Below are 19,827 nucleotides of genomic sequence, written 5' to 3'. Positions count from 1 at the left end.
AATAATTCAAAGTTCAAGCACATAATAAGATGCATGTGGTGTTCTAATAGCATAAAATATTAGTCGAATGGTGGCTCACTAGCCATGTGTGACTAGGAATTGGTTCATGACTTCATCAACCCCCAAGCGACTAGTGGCATCAATTAGAAAAAGCCCAATCTATCATGAGGCTATGTAAAGAGCCCGAGCTATCACAAGGCATTTAAATGTAGCAACAAACGTTTATATTAAAATGCATGTTTATAATAAATAATGATAGTATTTACATCGGGAGACAGGAGTGATGATGAAGGCCTAAGCCAAAAACATATAGCTTGAACGTGAGCAAACTTGCGTAGGGTCGTTAACCTCAAATTTAGCAACCTGGAGGCAGGCCTTAGAACTCCCCGGTGATTCGATGAGGCAGCCTTGACTGATTGTTTCTGACAGGAAGTACGACTCCTCAACTAGCGAACTGAGAGAGAGAGAGAGAGAGAGAGAATCACCTTTTTACGGAGAGAGAGAGAGAGAGAGAGAGAGAGAGAGTGTGTGTGTGTGTGAATCATTTTACAGGTTGCACAGCAAGAACGGCATCAAAGATTTAGGGTTTGGCGCGAAAGCTAGATCGAATCATTGCGTCCGAGCAGGCATGTGAATCGGTGCAGCCATGATGAACGATGGCGATGACTCGGAACAGGGTAAACATGACGAATCAGAGAGAGAGAACACACTAATACACGACCGGCCAGCGCCTGAGTCAGGATTGTTCTGTCCGCAAGCATGCACGGTATCTGAGTACAGCAACGCAGATTTTGCCATTTAATCGCTAAAAAGACAGTACAACCGGAAGATTTGACTAAACGGACAGATATTGATTCCTGAATACGACAGACATGATGGCTGTTGTAGCACAATCGGCAATCTTGCTGTTAGCTTTGTCAATTTGTGGAATTTCTGCATTCGCAGCAGGCCTTGACTCAGCATCTTCTGTGCAGTCTGATTTCAGCAAGTGTGAGCTAGCTAATGTTGAAACTCTGAAGTACAAGTATTGGTACCTGACTTTGGCGATTTTCACAACCTTGTGTTGTATTCTGGGGCTTTGGATTAGCGGTGCTATAAAAGTGCTATGTTTGGTGGTTTCATTTTGTCAAGGATTCTTAAAGAGGAGATGGAGAAAGCCAGGTGTGCGGGTCCGCAATACCAACTGGTCTGCCTCCAAGGCTTGTAGTTGCACCTGCAGTTGCAATGCAGGGAAGCCTGAGATTTTACGCATACCTAATGGGCATGCTGACAAGCTAGAGAATCACCCACAGCCTGATCTCCAGTCAGGTGCTTCTATTATGGAACAGCTTGTCCCAGAAATCACACAGCATATGTTGAGTTACTTAGATTACAAGAGTCTGTGCAATGTATCAATGACAAATTCTTGCATGCGGCGGGCTGCTAATGATGACAGTGCCTGGAAGGCCTTATTTCACAAGGTGCAGTCTTTAAGCTTTATGTTGGGTAGGAATTCACAATTAATCTCTCTCTCTCTGAAAGTGCTCCATTTCTGTCTGTTTCCAGGTCAAACATGCATTATAACTTCAGTAATTCTTGCAGAGGTTGTTTTGAGACAATGAGTTATTGAGCATGAGGTGCAACTTGAATGGTGTTGCTTTTTTGAGTTTTGTTGTGGCTGGGGTGGTGTTTTTAAAAATGAAGGTTGTTGGATTCAGTCTTTGTTAAGACATGGTTAAAATGAGTCATACTTTCAAATTTTTTGCAACTCTACTTCATTAGATGCGTGCGATGCTGAAGCTTGCATGCTGGCTTCATATAGCTTGATATTACAGGAATATATTGTGGCACACAAACTCTGTTCCAATCATCCAGTCTTCCAGGTGAAAAGTTCTACGAGGTTTTGGTCGTAGACATGGGGAACTTATTCCTCATGGCCTCCAGTTTTAAATAGAGTTGTGAATATATCTGGTTCTTTTGCAGATATAGCTGTGTCTTTCAAGAAAATTTAGTGTATGGGGTGATATGTGTGAATCTATCATGATTATCAAATTCATGATATGGATCTTTGTGTGTTGTGAGCAATGCCTTGGAGTGATGAACTCCACATAGTGAGAGAATGCTTGAGAACTTAAGGTTGGAAATATGTGCTATACTTTCCAAGACAGGTTTATTGAAAATGGTTACCAAATCTATAGCAAGCATCTAATAGAGCTTTTTCCTCTATGACTAACACATACCATCCATGAAGATGGAATCCTTTGAGCAAAGCCAGTCTGAGACAATTTGGGAAAAATTGTAGGAAATCTTTGGATTGCTTACTGCACTTCACATTTTCTTGAAACTGTCAGTGGGAATTGGGCTTGAGCCTTGTGTGTTTTAATCATGTCCTCGAGACTATCAAGAAAGATTCATGAGAGATAGTGAGTGAAAGATTCATGTGAGAGAGTAATTTATCATAACTTACAAAGCATTAAAAGATTACTTGTGTCCATTTGATCGGAGCATGAATAAACCATGCTAGACCAATGGCAAATTACTATGTGAGTACTCCTCTCATGTGGTGTGGCGATCTTGTCAATAGCAACAAAACCTAACTATTATGGTTGAGCTGGAAGTCTTCATCTCCTCATTGGTTTCTAGTTTTGAGGGTTGGCATGCTGCATTAGTGAATGTCTTGTTGCATTTGAGGCCGAAGGAGTGCTGAAGGAACTTTTTGAAAAGTAGAATCTTTAAACCAATACCTGATCCAGTGTGCATCATGTGTTGCCATGTGTATATTGCATCTATGGTTCCTAGTATGGCTTCGAGATGGGCAAAGGAGCCCTTGGAGCTTCTTTCTATAAATTTGTGTGGACTGATCATGCGGACAAAGTTTGTCAAGGGGAGTCTTTACTTTTGTTGATGGTTACAATAGGGTGACATGGGCATATTTTTGTGTATTAAAATTATAAGCTTTCTTACGCTTCAAAGATTTGGCTCATCTTCGAGGAAAATTGTTCCTGCAAGAAGCTTAAGATAGTGAGATTCGACAAGTGTGGAGAGTTTGCCTCCATTGAATTAGCTTAGTTTTGTGCGGTTCGAGGGATTCACCATGAATTTGCTAATACCAATACTCCTCATGAGAATGGTATATTGACTTAAACTATGATGGAACATTGGCAGACACCCTTCTTTGGGCCAAAGAAGTAGCCACCATAGTTCATATCCTAAATTGGTCACTCACATCTGCTATTGCTAGTTTGATTCCTTTGAGGCTTAATTTGGACTAAAGCCGGATGTTTCCTATTTCAAGGTGTTTGGGTGTGATGCTTATATTCACATCCCAAAGAAGCATAGGGGTAAGTTTGAGCTGGCTTCCAAGAAATAAGTGTTTGTTAGCTACAGTTCTTAGTCACAAGGGTACAGGATTTATGATTCCATCTTATTGGATGTCTATTCGACCCAAGATGTGCAAATCGTGGGGTTTCTAGCTACAGAGAGGAGTGAGGAGCATCCTATTCTTGGAGATCTAGGTGATAGTTGGGCACGTGAGCGAGTCTGAATGGAGCTTTTATCTCTTGAGGTTCCATCTACAAAGGAGGAGATTGCTTCTTCATTGGATTTCTTGCCGGTGGATGTTCTAGACACTTCGGTAGAGGTGGAGTGGTGAGGGAAGCATTGCCCTCCTCCTTGTTGGGCTCATGAGATGCTTTGTGATGTAGGGATTGAGGGGCTTACGAAGGAGTGGTAGCCGGTTGTAGGATGGCCCATGGCGAACTTCGAGAAACTAGGTACATTTCAGGGAGCTTGTTTGTACTAACTATGGTTTGATGATCTGTGCTATGCGAGATAGGGAGCCAAGAAAGATAAAGGAGGCGCTACAATCTAATCATTTGTGGAAGGCCACGAAGTAGGAGTTGGAGTCTTTTGAGCAAAATGACACTTGGCATCTCGTGCCTTGGCCCACTCATTACAACGTGATTGGAGTGATGTAGGTCCTTAAGACAAAGTATCTTAGTGATAGGACACTCGACAAGCACAAGTCACACTTGGTTGCCAAAGGTTTTGTGTAGCGGCTAGGTGTTGACTTCCATGATACTTTTGTAACCCACACCTTGTATGGCCACCATTTGGACAATACTTGCTATTGCTAGCCATAGGAGATGGCCAAATTACTAGTTGGATGTAAAGTGCGGTTCTTGAAGGGTGACTCAAAGGAGGGGATCTATGTAGAGCAACCTCATGGCTTTTCTTCTTTAGATGGTAAGGGACCCATTATGGCCTCAAACAAGCCTCCCGTGCTCATGCATTGAAGATAGTCTCATTCCTTCGAGATAGGTTATGGTTTATGCCCTCTACATTTGGGCTTAATCCTTGCTGAAGTTTCCTTTTGTGTGTTGCTTTATGGTTGGTTACAGTCTACTAGCCAGCTGCCTATTTGATGTCATGATTTATTGCCGATAGCTATTTTTACTATTTAGTCTTTTTGAGACTTTTCCTTTAATATTTGTTTTTAGTTTGGATCATCACAGTGGACAAATGCTCTTTTGTAACATATTGATGTTCAAAGTTTATCCATATAGTTCATTATTTGTCATTTGCTCATCTCATGTTCATTATGCAATATGTTAATAAATACAATAGAAATTGCTCATCTCATCCCTTAAATCTTAAAATTATACTTCACCATGTATTTCATTGTAGTAAAGTCCAATATGAGCTGAAAACTACTTTATATGTGAAAAAGGTGTTTTTTAAAATATGCCATTCTTCCCCCTTGTTAGAAGTGGATGTAATGATGGAAGTGTGGAAAACTGCTGTAATAGATTGCTGAACACAAGAAACAAAGAAAAGAGAAACATTGGAAAAGAAAAGAACATTGCACAAAGAACTCAAGAGCAAAGAGATGCTCGGTAAATGGAATTCATATACCAAGATATGAGAGTACAAATCCAATGTAAGTCAGTGGTTGTGAAGGCACCGGCACTTGCTTCCTCCCTCCACCCAAACCTGTAGTAGGTGAATGATCCAATGTGGAGGAGGGAGTGGCCAGAATATATAGGCCAAATCTAAGCCATAAAGGATGTTAGGTTAGTAATGAACTCCTCAAACACCATAAAAATAACAAATATAAAACGTCTAAAATATCTAGAATGTGCCCAGCCCTCTTTGACATGCATAGACTTACACATGAATTGACACATCCGCCAACACCCTCTCTCAGATCATGGGTGATTTGGTAGAATATAATGATACAATGATATGAACCCATCAAAGTACATACAACAATAACCACTAGAAGAGAACCATGGATATCTAGGTAGTGTTAGCAGAGTATGTCAGCTCATGTGTGAGTTTGAGCATGTATTGTGGGTTGGGCACATTATGTAGATATTTTAGGCATTGTTATTGTGTAGCATTTTATGCTTTATAGCATTTACTGTTGCCAGTCGGCCAACATTAATGCTGGCTGACTTGACATATTTTATGGCATTATTCATGCCTATCTAGTCTGGGCTCCTCCTTCTTAGTCAGCTAGTTCACCACCTGGAGGTCCCGTGGAGAGAGGAGTCGATGCTAGTGTCCATGCAGCCAATGACTCAGTGTTGTATGCGACAGTCTCTTGTCTGATATATGGATTCCATTTATTGAGTATACATTTGAGTTCTCATCTATATTGTGTTCTCTCTTTCTTTTCTTTTCTCTTTTGTTTTGTGTTCAATAGTTTATTTCAGCACATGTTTATGCTTCCATTGCTGCACCACTTCTGACAGGTAGAGAGTGGCCAGCCCTCCACCAAGATGGCTCGGAGAGAATCTGATATCAATGTCGATTGTGCTAGCCTTTGAAAATAGAGAAGAATCATACCAGCTCTGAGTATCTATCACCAATGTCTCGCAGTAACATACAAGACCATCCTGTCAAAAAATGCTTTTGAACATGTGTGACCATGGATTACTAGCCTCTAGCCAGATTGCGAAAGTGTCCCCTCATGTGAGCACAAGACTAGGAGCCAATTTGGCTCTTTGTCAAATAATCGGTTCATCATGAATATAGATGTCAATCCTAGCTCTAAGATTTGGACTTGCCAGACTTCGATCGATGAGTTAGGGATATTCCTCTCTAGAACTTGTGCACCTATGCACCTGTATAGATGTGGCTTACCAGCTCTACCTTACCATCCTCTTCACACTTCCTCTTTGGTACTGGAGAGTCCTGAGGGATGACCGCAACACGTGTACTAGCAACCGGGAAGGGAGGCCCCTTCAGCCACTGTCGGGGCGAGAGAGCTGGGGTCTAAACTTGGACTTGGAGATAAGGAAGGCTCAACGAGAGAGAGTCACCTTTTGTCACCGTTCGCTCTTGCTTTTGCCGTAAAGCTACTAATGTCCTGCAGTCCTTTTGGGGGGGTCCCCTCTTGCCACAATAATAGCACCATGGCTTCTTTTTCTTCGGCTATATGGCACCTCTCTCTCAAACTGGAACATCTGAAGCACCAAGAGAGAGTATCCTCATAGAAACCTGAAGCTAAACACAAGAAGTCTCCAACATGACACTTGTAGGTGAGTAAAGAATATTTGTATGTTGACTAGTAGGAGATGTCGGAGGAGCCATGAGGAGGGGGATACAAAGAATATCTGAATGCTGACTAGTAGGAGATGCTGGAGGAGCCATGAGGAGGGGGATACAAAGAAGAGGAAGAAACAAGGGATCTTCAAGGAGAAAAGCATACCAAAAATATAGACTCATGAGGATTGTACGAGTTCAAAGCAGTAAAGAAAGCACATAGAGAAAAGAGCTAGATGCACATGAACCCTCTCTAAAGCTGGGTAGTGTATCACAAAGTGAAAACACGGACCAAACACAGCTAGAACCAGCGCCTGAAATATTGCATAGAAGCAACATAGCAAAACACAGATGCTGATGACAAAACGCAGTTAGGAACTGCAATAAACGCAGTCGACCTGCAGGAAAACAGGTCATCTCAGCCTGCTGTCCCCAATACGCAGATGTGGAAGGGTCAGTAACAGGTCCCCAGCCCTGAAATAGCCCAATAAACTGTAAATGCAGATGGCAGACAGCAAAGCACTGAGAAAGATAGTAGAAAACAGGCTGAAAATGAGTAGAGGATGGTCTCCTAGGCAGTAAATCAGTTCTTGCAATCTAATACCATGTCAGAAGTGGAAGAACACTACACAAAGAACTTAGAAGCAAAGAGATGCTCATGAAATGGATTTCATATACCAAGATATGAGACAGCACAAATCCAACGTGAGTCACTGGCTGTGAAGGCACCAACACCTGCTCCCTCTCCACCAGAACCTATAGAAGGTGAATGATCCAATGTGGAGGGGGGAGTGGCCAGAATATATAGGCCAAATCTAAGCCATAAATGATGTTAGGTTGGCAAACAATAAATGCTAGTCAACCAGCAATAAATGCCTCAATCACTATAAAAATGACAAATATAAAACGCCTAAAGTATCTAGAATGTCCCCAAACCTCTGTGGAATGCACAAACTCATACATGAATTGACATATCCACTAACACCCCTTGCCACCATTCCTTGGTTTTAGCTGTCCCCATCCTCGATCTTGCGTCATTTTTGTTCCCTATCCCATGTTACTATGCTCAAAGGCCTTCTCTTAGGGACCCGTTACCTTGCTGATACTAGCAGACCATACAGGATTCTGTTAGCAGTCGTGTGTCTTGTGTGGTCATCTCCTGCTTGCGAGCCTCAGTCTGAGTCAAATGAGGACATTAGGAGCTCTAACATTGTCTTTGTCTATCACTTTGTGTGTTTTAGACACTGTAGGTAGAGGGCACATTAGTGCATTTCTTTTTGTGCACTTTTGGTGTTTGACCACATTTAGGATTTTTCCTATTTTTCGCCTATATGTAGGCAGCCTACCTTGTTGAGAAACCACATCATTCCGTACAATTTTCCTTTTTCATTTCCATTTTTGGTTTCAATTTCCAGCCCCAAAAAGGCTTTCTAGGGCCTTCCGAGAGTGTCATAGGAGAGACTTCAGTGGGTGAGACTTGAGACTGTTAGTGCCTATTTATACAACACCTCCCATTCATTGTTCATTACTACCACACCCACTTCTTTCACTCATTTCGTGAAACTGTCATCTCTCTCTCCTCTCCTTACACCATCTCCATCACTATTGCGAGGTGCTAGTCTTTAGCTTCCTTGGGCTGCCTTTATGGTGGTAGTGGCTTCTCCTTTCCAGCTAGCGACCATCCCTTAATCATGGTGACAGCATCTTGAGGGTGGACTTCTTGTGTTTGCCATCTCCTACCCTCTTCCTTCAGCTAGCATATACCACCATCATCCAGATGTCAGATTTTCAGCCCTTGTACTCCACGTTTGCCAGTTAGGAGGTTGTATCCATTTGCGTTTGCTGCATTTGGTGTCTCCACCACAGTTGGTGACCTTCATCTCCACTAGGCATCAGCAACTAGGCTGTCCTCTCTTGCATTTAGTAGCTCATACCCTTTAGCCATCTATGTTTTGCAGCTTGGACCTTGCTTCACCATCTAGTGTCACGTCAGAGCTAGCGCTTCCATCATTAGAGGCTACTACATTTGCATTTTCAGTTTCTGGCTCTTTCGTCTTCTCCGTTGTCACTCCTCAGTAGCTAGTGTTAGTTATTAGGGTTGTGTTTGGAGACTTAGAGGCTTCTCATCCTTGGACGGCAGTCTCCTTGCTCCTGGTGACACCTCATCATCCCTGCGTTTGCAGACTTAGAGGCTTCTTCAGCAGTCTTCTTGCTTTAGGGCATCCTTCGTGCTATGGCACCCCTGTATCAAGTTCACTTCTTTATTTCATTCATTCATTTGAGTTTCTTTTCTCTTCTCCTCTTAGTGTTTGTCATACACACACTATGTTTCTTCTTGCAAATCCTACTCTCTGGTTGCTCAATCATTTATTGACATGCCCTCCCACTTTCATTATCCATCATCGATTCTTCGTGATTAGCCAGCCGTCCTGATTCTCTCATCCACCTACTACCGTTTGGCGTCCACATTGATGCGTAGAGCTGTGTGTTGGGGTTGATTGTTGCAAGCTTGTACCTCCAGCCATTGTAGTGACATTTTTCCTTCTCTCTCTTGTGTTCTCTTTGTCTCCTCTTCATTTCCACTTTTCTCTTTCCGTTGCGCACTCTCACATGGTATCGGAGCCATCCGTGGAAGTCAGAGATCTCGAAGAGGAGCATGTTGTCTGTGACAATTTGGCAAGTGTCATTTCCACGTGCTGCATGCCTTGCACTTGGAGTCAAACAGGGCAGGGCAGCCTGTTTCCAACTCTTTTTTTAAGGCTGCATTTACTAGGATAGATTTGTGTTTTGCTTCTAAGCGACCTCTGCCAGGCTTGGGCGGCACCATTATTGCATTCGGGTGGCGTTAAACAAGCTGGGCGATGCCAAAATAGGCTTGTGTTTTTTGTAGGCGGCCCTTGGCACACGTGCTATAGAACTAGGCCCCGCATTACGTGTGTGTTTGTGTAGGCGGCCCGTGTATCTCCGTGTTTTGTGTAGATAGGTCACTAGTCCTCCTGGGGGAGGCACATTTACAGGTTGGGCAACATCTATTTTGTGTTGGTGGGTGGCTTGTTTACAAGTGGACAAGTTTCTTTCTCTATCGCGTTCTCATATTGGCTAGTCTTTGCTGACCGGGATGACTTCTTCTTGGTGTTGGGCGGCCTTCATTGTAGGTCCACATTAGGGCAGATTTGTGTTTATTGCAAGGGCTCGATTTTCGGGCACTCTTGGTACTTTACCAGCCCCTGGATTGGTTGTGTTTCCAGGTTGAAGCCCTGTTTTCCTTTGCGTTTACTGCTTCCTCTCTCTACCCCCGGCATTGTGTGCTCCCCTTGGCATTGGATACTCCCCATCTACCTTGCCCTAGTTAGAGTCTTCTTTTATACCGTTGCTCAATGGACCCCAATTATCTTGAGGACACCTCTTATTGGTCACCTTTATTCATGTGGCAACATCTTCTTTGTTTTCTTGTAGGTATTTCTTAAAGGACATCTATAGCCGACGTGTTTGCTCTGAGGATTGTGTGGTTTGGGATCTTTCAGACGACTGACCACCATCTTAGTACTCTTTCTCATTGTATTCTTCTAGGGCTTCTAGTCTGTGATTGATATTGATGGCATCTCTTGAGCAGTCCTACCCTGTTTCTCCACATCCGACAAGCTAGATGAAACAAACTATCCTCTAAGGTCATGTTGCATGGAGTGTCTTCTTGACGATTGTGACCTTTGGGATTTTGCTATAGTCCTTGTACCTCAACCTATTGTGGATCCTCATGATGGTGTGACCACGGATTTAGCAGGTTAATGGGATCGGTTGAATGCGCTCGATCTTCTCTCCTTTTGAGTTGTATAGATTTTGTGCTCGTGCATGTTAGATATCTCCGCACTATTGCAGAGGTTTGGAGGAGATTGGTCTCTCTCTTTCAGGTCAAGACATTTGCTATGACACTTCTCTCACATCTTCTGCATTGACATGTGATGTTTCTACAATAGTCTTCTTACTTCTTGTAGCCGGGAGATTCTCACTTGGGAGGAGCTAGTTATATGGGTGCTTGAGCTGGATGCGTGTCACAATGAGACAAATTCTTGTGAAGGCCGTGCTTATGTGGTTATATCTATAGGTATAGGACAAGCCACGTAGAAGAAATGGAAGAGGAAGAAGTTGGAGTCATCTTCTGACTCTTATACAACTCTTATGGGGAAAGGTAGAGGATATTTCACGTGTCTTCATTGTGGGAAGACCTCACACCCTGAGGAGAAGTGCTGAAGGATATACCCTCACCTTCACCTAGGAGCGAAGAGAGGATCTATGTCAGAGCCTTCGTCTACCTTGACTTCATAACTTGCTATTTCCACCGAGTCAGTGTTTCTACACATTTGACTTTAATGTTGTATGAGAATCCATTGACTATACGTGCAGTGACTTTCTATGGCTAGCTCTAGTAGATGAGGTTTGAGCCGAAGGATATTATGTGGCCTTACTTACCTCGTGTTACACAGGTATAGGATCATCTTCGGCACATGCAGTCTGTACTTTTAGAGGCTCATCTAGTTGGGATTGTGGTCTATAAATGCCCTTTGGAGTTTGATGGAGTAGCCAATGCTTTGTAGGCCTAGACTGTTTGGTGTAAAAGCCCCTTTGGGTGTAAACTCCCATTTATCCCGTGTGTATAAACTTACGGGTGTGAATACACCCTTCACTTGTACCCTGACATATAAATACATTTTTATTCTTTGTGTACCGAGCAACACACTAGCACACTCTTACTCGACTCTTTCATCTTTCATCTCTATCACTGCTTATTTAGTCTCGCATTCTGTCAGCACTCCATCTCAACAAACTGGTATCAGAGCTCTTGGTTATAGTGTTTGTGCTTCTCAAGAGTGTCACAGGTCGCGGGACAGGACATGTGTAGCAGATTAGGATAGTGTGCAATAGGTTGAGCTCAAGAAAGAGTGACCAACACAGGTCGATATGAGGAAAAAGCAATCTGTGCAGCACAGGTTGGGTAAAAGCGATTGTGCAGCACAGGTCGAGGAAAAGTGAAGGGCGTACCAACAAGCATCAGCGGGCAACTAGAGTACCAGTGGGCGCTAGCGAGCAGGCGACTAGTTTTGACGTGGTATGTCAAACGAAACCAAAATGGGGCCAGCCACAGTCATCGATGTCACATGTCAGCTCAATGTGAGCAAATGGGCGATGACCAGCAGATAAATTTTTATTTTTTGGTTGTGAAGTGGCCTATTTTAATCCCTGGTTTACGTGTGCAAGCACGGTCTTCAGACCAGTGCATTCTTATGTCAGAGTGCAGCGATGTGGAAGCGTGGGACCAAGATTGAGAGAGAGAGAGAGAACGCAGAGAGGAGAGAGAAAGAGACAGTGGAAGATGAAGATCTGCTGTATAAGTGTGCTGTATACAAAGATATACAGATATATACACGGGCGCAGTGCGCTGGACTGCGTGTCTCTACCTCGACGATGCAACCTGCTGTTCACCTCGAAGCCCGCTGCAGTGTGCACGATCTCCTGTCTGAAATCTGCGAACAGAGACAGAATCTGCACGTATCTCCAGCCTGGAACCTGCGTATAGAAGTGACTGAAGACTGCTGAAAAGTCGGCTATAAATAGCCAAAAACCAGGCGCCCAATAAATGCAGGTCGGCTGCATTAAATGCAGCCGACTGACAGGAATCAGGTCGGACTGCCATGTCTGTACAGTCCGACTGTCCGCCAGTCTCTGAATCGCTAACACCCCCTCTCAAAGCGTGGGCGGGGCAGAAGCCTGAGGGATCTGGCATGTCTCCGAAGTAAAGCCTGGGGAAGAGCCTTCGTAAACAAATCTGCAAGATTATCCTCCGTCTTGCAGTACTCCACTGTGATGGTCTCATCCAGAAGCTTCTCTCTAATGAAGTGGTACTGGATTTCTATGTGCTTCGTCCGGGCATGGAAAACAGGATTCCGTGCCAAGGCAATGCAACTCTCATTGTTGCATTGTAGCAAAGTAGGACGAGTCTTGGGGCAGCCAAGCTCCTCCAATAATCTCCGAAGCCACACAGCCTCACATGTGGTGGAAGACGCGGCCCGATACTCCGCCTCAGTAGTAGACGAAAGGGCTACCGTGGGCTGCTTCTTACCAGTCCAAGAGATAACACCAGCACCCAAGGTAAAACAATAACTTGTTGTAGACCGCCTGTGGTCCACATCACCAGCCCAATCCGAGTCGCTCCAACCTGCAAGTACAAGATCTGAACCACCTGTGCCTGCTGGATAATGAATCCCTAAATCAGATGTCCCCCTCAAATACCAAAGTATCCTCTGGGCAGCGTGCCAATGCACTGTCTGAGGTTCACTCATAAACCCCGCCAAGAGACCAACAGCAAAACAAAGATCAACACGAGTGTTGAGAAGCCAAATCAATGATCCAATCAACTGACGATAGTGGGAAGCATCTGCCATGGGAGAAGTTGAATGTGAAGTGGCCTTCCAGTTCGGATCCATAGGAGTAGAAATGGTCCGACAATCCTCCATTGCAAAAGAAGCCAAGAGCTCCTGTACATATCTCTGCTGAGAGATGAAAATCCCCCTCTGAGACTGATAAATCTCATGGCCCAAGAAGAAATGGAGTAGACCCAAATCCGTCATCTCGAACGTTTGATGTAAAGCTGCCTTCGTCTCTTTGACCTTCTGTGCATGATCACCTGTGACAATCAAATCATCAACATACAACACAAAAAGCACACAACCAGCCTCGGAAGTGTGGACATAAAGATGTGGATCGGCCTTGGAACGCCGATATCCCAACTGTGACTGAAGGAACGAATCAATCTTCTCGTTCCATGCACGCGGAGCCTGCTTGAGGCCATACAAGGCCTTCTTCAACCTGTAGACTTTCCCATCTGAAGATCCAAAGCCAGGAGGCTGCTTGACATAGATCTCCTTCAAATCACCATTGAGGAAGGCGACTTCACATCCAACTGGTAGATAGGCCATCTCCTATGGCTAGCCAAGGCAAGAACAGCTCGAATAGTCGCCATACGAGCAGTGGGGGCAAAAGTGTCATGACAATCAATCCCTGGGCACTGTGCAAAACCTTTAGCAACAAGGCGAGCCTTGTGCTTGTTCAAAGAACCATCGCTAAGGTACTTGGTCTTGAAGACCCATTTGACGCCAATCACCTTCTTATTCGGGGGGCGAGGCATGAGTGACCAAGTGCCATTCCTCTCAATAGCCTCCAACTCGGCTTCCATAGCTTTCTTCCATGGTGCGGACTGTAAAGCCTCCTTCACGGAGGTGGGCTCTCGATCCTGCATAACATGGGTCATCAAATAATAGTTAGAGTAAACAAGCTTCGTAGAATGTGCCTGGTGCCTCCGTGACCGCCGCGGAGCATCCTGCGGTCCCCACTCCTCAAGGACCCCCTCGATCCCTGAATCACGGAGTGTGTCACGGGCCCAACGAGGAGGCCGGACCTCTCTGTTAGAGTGCAGCAGTGCGGAAGCGTAGGACTGAGAGAGAGAGAACGCAGAGAGAGAGAAGAGAGAGAAAGAGACAGTGGAAGATGAAGATCTGCTGTATAAAGTGTGCTGTATACAAAGATATGCAGATATATACACGGGCGCAGTGCGCTGGACTGCGTGTCTCCACCTCGATGATGCAACCTGCTGTTCACCTCGAAGTACGCTGCAGTCTGCACGATCTCCTGTCTGAAATCTGCGAACGGAGACCGAACCTGCGCGAGCCACCAGCCTGTAATCTGCGAGCAGAAGAATGTGGGCAGACTGCTGAAAACTCGGCTATAAATAGCCAAAATCTGGGCACCAAATAATTGCGTGTCGGCTGCATTAAATGCAGCTGACTGTACGGAAGTAGGTCGGACTGCCACGTGGCAGTCTGACTGGACTGTGGACTGTGCAGTCCGACCAGGGCGACTGATCTCTAACACCCCCTCTCAGAGCCTGGGCGGGGCAAAAGCCTGAGTGGGCATGAAAAACAGGATTCCGTGCCAAGGCAATGCAACTCTCATTGTCGCATTGCAGCAAAGTCGGATGAGTCTGGGGGCAGCCAAGCTCCTCCAACAATCTCCGAAGCCACACAACCTCACATGTGGTGGAAGATGCGGCCCGATACTCTGCCTCAGTAGACGAAAGGGCTACCGTGGCTGCTTCTTGCGACTCCAGGAGATAACACGTGTACCCAAGGTAAAACAGTAACTTGTTGTAGACCGCCTGTGGTCCATATCACCGGCCCAATCCGAGTCGCTCCAACCTGCAAGAACAAGATCTGAACCACCTGTGCCTGCTGGATAATGAATCCCTAAATCAGACGTCCCCCTCAAATACCGAAGTATCCTTTGGGCAGCCTGCCAACGCACCGTCTGAGGTTCACTCATAAACCCTGCCAAAAGCCCAACAGCAAAATACAGATCAACACGAGTGTTGAGGAGCCAAATCAATGATCCAATCAATTGACGATAGCGGGAAGCATCCGCCATGGGAGAAGCTGAATGGGAAGTGGCCTTCCAGTTCGGATCCATAGGAGTAGAAAGGGTCCGACAATCCTCCATTGCAAAAGAAACCAGGAGCTCCTGTACATATCTCTGCTGAGAGATGAAGACCCCCCTGTGAGACTGATAAATCTCATGGCCCAAAAAGAAATGGAGTAGATCCAAGTCCGTCATCTTGAATGTCCGATGTAAAGCTACCTTCGTCTCTTTGATCTTCTGTGCATGCTCACCTGTGACAATCAAATCATCAACATACAATACAAAAAGCACACAACCAGCCTCAGAAGTGTGTACATAAAGCTGCGGATCGGCCTTGGAACGCCGATATCCCAACTGTGACTAAAGGAACGAATCAATCTTCTCGTTTCATGCACGCGGAGCCTGCTTGAGGCAATACAAGGCCTTCTTCAACCTGTAGACTTTCCCATCTGAAGATCCAAAGCCAGGAGGCTGCTCTACATATATCTCCTCCTTCAAATCACCATTGAGGAAGGCCGACTTCACATCCAACTGGTAGATAGGCCATCTCCTATGGCCAGCCAAGGCAAGAACAGCTCGAATAGTCGCCATACGAGCAGTGGGGGCAAAAGTGTCATGACAATCAATCCCTGGGCGCTGTACAAAACCTTTAGCAACAAGGCGAGCCTTGTGCTTGTCCAAAGAACCATCACTAAGGTACTTGGTCTTGAAGACCCATTTGACGGCAATCACCTTCTTATTTGGGGGGCGAGGCACGAGTGACCAAGTGCCATTCCTCTCAATAGCCTCCAACTCGGCTTCCATAGCTTTCTTCCATGGTGCGGACTGTGAAGCCTCCTTCACGGAGGTGGGCTCTCGATCCTGCATAACACGGGTCATCAAACAATAGTTAGAGCAAACAAGCTCCGAAGAATGTGCCTAGTGCTGCCGTGACCGCCGCGGACCATCCTGCGGTCCCCACTCCTCAGGGACCCCCTCGATCCCTGAATCACGGAGTGTGTCACGGGCCCAACGAGGAGGAGGCCGGACCTCTCCTCGGTCGTCTCTCTCCATCAGCTGAAGACTCTGGGATATCCACCGGTGGTAACTCCTCGGGGGTGACCAGTGGAACAGTAGACTCTGTATCGGAAACAGAATCGGAATCAAAAGGCGCTGGTTCCAAAGGAACTGTCTCGAGAGCCCAACTCTCCCCTAGATCTCCAAGAACAGGATGCTCCTCACCCGTTGCTATGGCCGGAACCTCCACGAACCGCACATCTCGTGTGGTGTACACATCCCGCTTTACGGGATCATACAAGCGATAGCCTTGGGACTAGGAGCTGTAGCCAACAAATACTTGTCTTCGGGAAGCTGCTTCAAATTTATCACGATGAGTCTTGGGAATGTGAACATAGGCATCACACCCAAAAACCCTAAAATAAGAAACATGGGCTTCGTCCCAAAGTAAGTCTCAAAAGGTGTCATCCCATCAATAGCCGAAGTGGGTGATCGGTTAAGGATGTGGATTGCAGTAGCCATAGCCTCGGCCCACAGAAACTGAGGTGTCTGTCGGTGCTCCATCATGGTGCGCGCCATCTCGATCACACTTTGGTTCCACAAAACGAGCAAACTCATTAGAAACAAATTCACCACCCTTGTCGGATCGCAAGGTCTTCAATCTTCGGCCTGAGCGGTTCTCCTCAAAGAGAAGCCAATCCTTGAAGTGGAAGAAAGCTTCTGACTTCAATGCCAAGAAATAGGCCCATGTCATCCTGCTGTAGTCATCTACGATCAACATGAAGTACGAGCTCCCTCTCAGGGACTCGTTCCTCATAGGGCCATAAAGATCCGTAGATACAAGCTCCATTGGTGAAGTAGACCGCCGCGAAGCTTTGTTGGGAATCGCATCTCTATGCGTTTTCCCACGAATGCAGGAGACGCATGGCTGCTCGCTCACCACTATGTCCAGCAACCCTCGAACAAGCTGTCCACGTGATGCCCTCCGAAGATAATCATAGTTGAGGTGTCCAAACCGAGCATGCCATAGCTCTTATTGTGTCTGAGAGGTAAGAAGAAGAGTAGAGAGGGCGGTAGAAGACTTCAGTTTGTAGATGCCATTCTTCTGATATCCTGATGAGAGAACCTTGACCCACGATCAAGGACTCGCACCGAATCACTGTCAAACTCCACCAAAAGTCCAAGGGAACAAATCTTATGAACTGACAGGAGATGATACCCTAAACCTGGTACATGCAAGACCTCTGAGGTATGGGTACCACCACGTTCATTTGGAATTAGCTGCATCTCACCCCATCCTGCAATAGACACTGAAGAGCTATCTCCAATGAGAATCTGCCCATACGAAGGTCGCAACTGGGCAACACCATCTGATGAAGGAGTCATGTGCCGGGAGGCACCACTGTCTACGATCCACTCTCAAGCCTGAGGAGCTGTCATCGCAGCATCAGAAGCATTTGGTGAAGAGTCCTCAATGACCGCTAGATGAAGAAACGTAGCTGATGAGGGTGCAGCCACTGCTCCAGAATCCTTCGTGTCCTTCTTGTTGGTGTCCTTCTTGTCTTTGTCAGGGCAATCCTTCTTCCAATGGCTGGTCTTTCCACAAATATGGCATGTGGATTCTTTGTCCTTGTCCTTGTCCTTCTTTGACTTGTTATCCCCCTTCTTCTTTTGGTCCTTCCCCTTCTTCTGAGAAGCTTGACCTGTAAGTGCCTCCGTCTTGGAAGCATTCTGTCCCTTCAGTTATTCCTCTTGGTCCAAGACCATAGGAACCAACTCTTCCCACCGAAGAGTGGACTCGCGCCCCGAAGCAATAAGGGCGGTGTAGAAAGCACCGAATCGTGGCGGCAATTGGGACAAGAGTGTGATCGCCATGTCTTCGGAGGAAATCAGCTTCCCCGCATTCTGAACCTGCATCTGAAGCTGTCTAAGCTTGTTGATGTGCTCCCGCAACGAAGAAGACTTGTTCACGGACAAGGTCCGCATCTGCACCTCCAAAGAAACCCGCTTCATAAGGGTCATCCGAATATACATTTGATCAAGCTCCAGCCATATCTCCCGAGCCACCGTCAAGTGCTCAATGTGAGCTATCACGACTGTAGTACAAGACAGAAAAAGAAAGTAACAAATCGTGGCATCCCGTTTGTCCCAGTGAGACTGTGCCGTGTCCAACTCCGCACGAGCATCGGAAGAGAGTTTGGACTCATCTCTCACCGAGGGCCGGTCGATCTCCTCCTGTACAAGCTCCGCCAAATCGTCTGACTCAAGGATGGCCAACATCATCATGCGCCAGATGCGGTAATTGTCACCATTGAGCTTTTGATCTGCGGGAAGAGCCAGTAAGACAGGCACCTTCCAGTCCATAATCGTCTGGAACTCCAAGTCAATCTCTGTAGACATCTTCACCTGTAATGCCTTCACAAACGCAAAAGCAGCCCCCTCTGACTGTGAAAACGCAGCTTGCTAGGGCTCTTCCGCGTCCCGAAACTTCTTCACCCGCCGGAGGCGATGAAAAAGCAAAACCTGCTCTTGAAAGCTGAAAACTCAAACTTTCTCCTTGTTAAACAGTAGAAAACAGCAGAAATCCACCACCTGGACTCCTTTCCTGCGCGCCCACGCTCGCTTCAGCCTTGTTCCGAGGCGCAGCCCTTCTGCCTGCCCTCAAACGCGCTGAAAACGCAGCCTTGTGTCGCGATAGAAACTCCTCTTCAGGTTGGTTCTGCACTTAGTCAGCCCTTCTACACTGCTCTGATACCATGTCAGAGTGCAGCGGTGCGGAAGCGTAGGACTGAGAGAGAGAGAACGGAGAGAGAGAGAAGAGAGAGAAAGAGAGAGTGGAAGATGAAGATCTGCTGTATAAATTGTGATGTATACAAAGATATGCAGATATATACACGGGCGCAGTGCGCTGGACTGCGTGTCTCCACCTCGACGATGCAACCTGCTGTTCATCTCGAAGTCCGCTGCAGTCTGCACGATCTCTTGTCTAAAATCTGCGAATAGAGACGGAACCTGCGCGAGCCACCAGCCTGTAATTTGCGAGCAGAAGAATGTGGGCAGACTGCTGAAAACTCGGCTATAAATAGCTAAAATCTGGGCGCCAAATAACTGCCTGTCGGTTGCATTAAATGCAGCTGACTGTACGGAAGCAGGTCGGACTGCCACGTGGGAGTCCGACTGTACAGTCCGAGTGGATTGTGGACTGTGCAGTTCGACCAGGGTGACTGATCTCTAACACTCTTCTCGTCTCTCTCCATCAGCTGAAGACTCTGGGATATCCACCGATCGATGGAATAGTAGACTCTGTATCGGAAATAGAATCAGAATCAAAAGGCGCGGGCTCCAAAGGAACTGTCTCGGGAGCCCAACTCTCCCCAGGATCTCCAAGAACAGGATGCTCCTCACCCGCTGCTATGGCCAAAACCTCCACGAACCGCACATCTTGACTGGTGTATACATCCCGCTTGACGGGATCATACAGACGATAGCCTTGGGATTGAGAGCTGTAGCCAACAAACACTTGTCTTTGGGAAGTTGCTTCAAATTTATCACGATGAGCCTTGGGAATGTATGTGAACATAGGCATCACACTCAAAAACCCTAAAATAAGAAACATCGGGCTTAGTCCCAAAGTAAGCCTCAAAAGGTGTCATCCCATCAATGGCCGAAGTGGGGGATCGGTTAAGGATGTGAACTGCAGTAGCCACAGCCTCGGCCCACAGAAACTGAGGTGTCTGTCGGTGCTCCATCATGATGCGCGCCATCTCGATCACACTTCGGTTCTTCCGTTCAAGAATGCCATTTTCTTGAGGAGTGTTGGTATTAGCAAACTCCTGGTGA

At 46.1% G+C, this 19,827-nt stretch overlaps 1 protein-coding gene across 1 annotated transcript in view; it reads left to right on the top strand.

The window, feature by feature from the left end:
• The first annotated feature begins 317 nt into the window (after nt 1-317).
• LOC148021297 (F-box protein SKIP8-like) overlaps nt 318-19,827 on the top strand; it is a 46,863-nt gene continuing 27,353 nt past the window's right edge. The window contains exon 1 of the mRNA XM_087699165.1: nt 318-1,460. Coding sequence (XP_087555291.1) covers nt 873-1,460 — 588 coding nt within the window. The 5' untranslated portion in view covers nt 318-872. The remainder of the gene's footprint in view (nt 1,461-19,827) is intronic.

The sequence above is a fragment of the Lygodium microphyllum genome, chromosome 18, assembly GCF_053477565.2.
Source record: "Lygodium microphyllum isolate KBCC chromosome 18, Lygodium_microphyllum_v1.1.10, whole genome shotgun sequence".
Classification (NCBI taxonomy): domain Eukaryota; kingdom Viridiplantae; phylum Streptophyta; class Polypodiopsida; order Schizaeales; family Lygodiaceae; genus Lygodium; species Lygodium microphyllum.
This window is presented reverse-complemented; position numbering and strand designations above follow the sequence as displayed.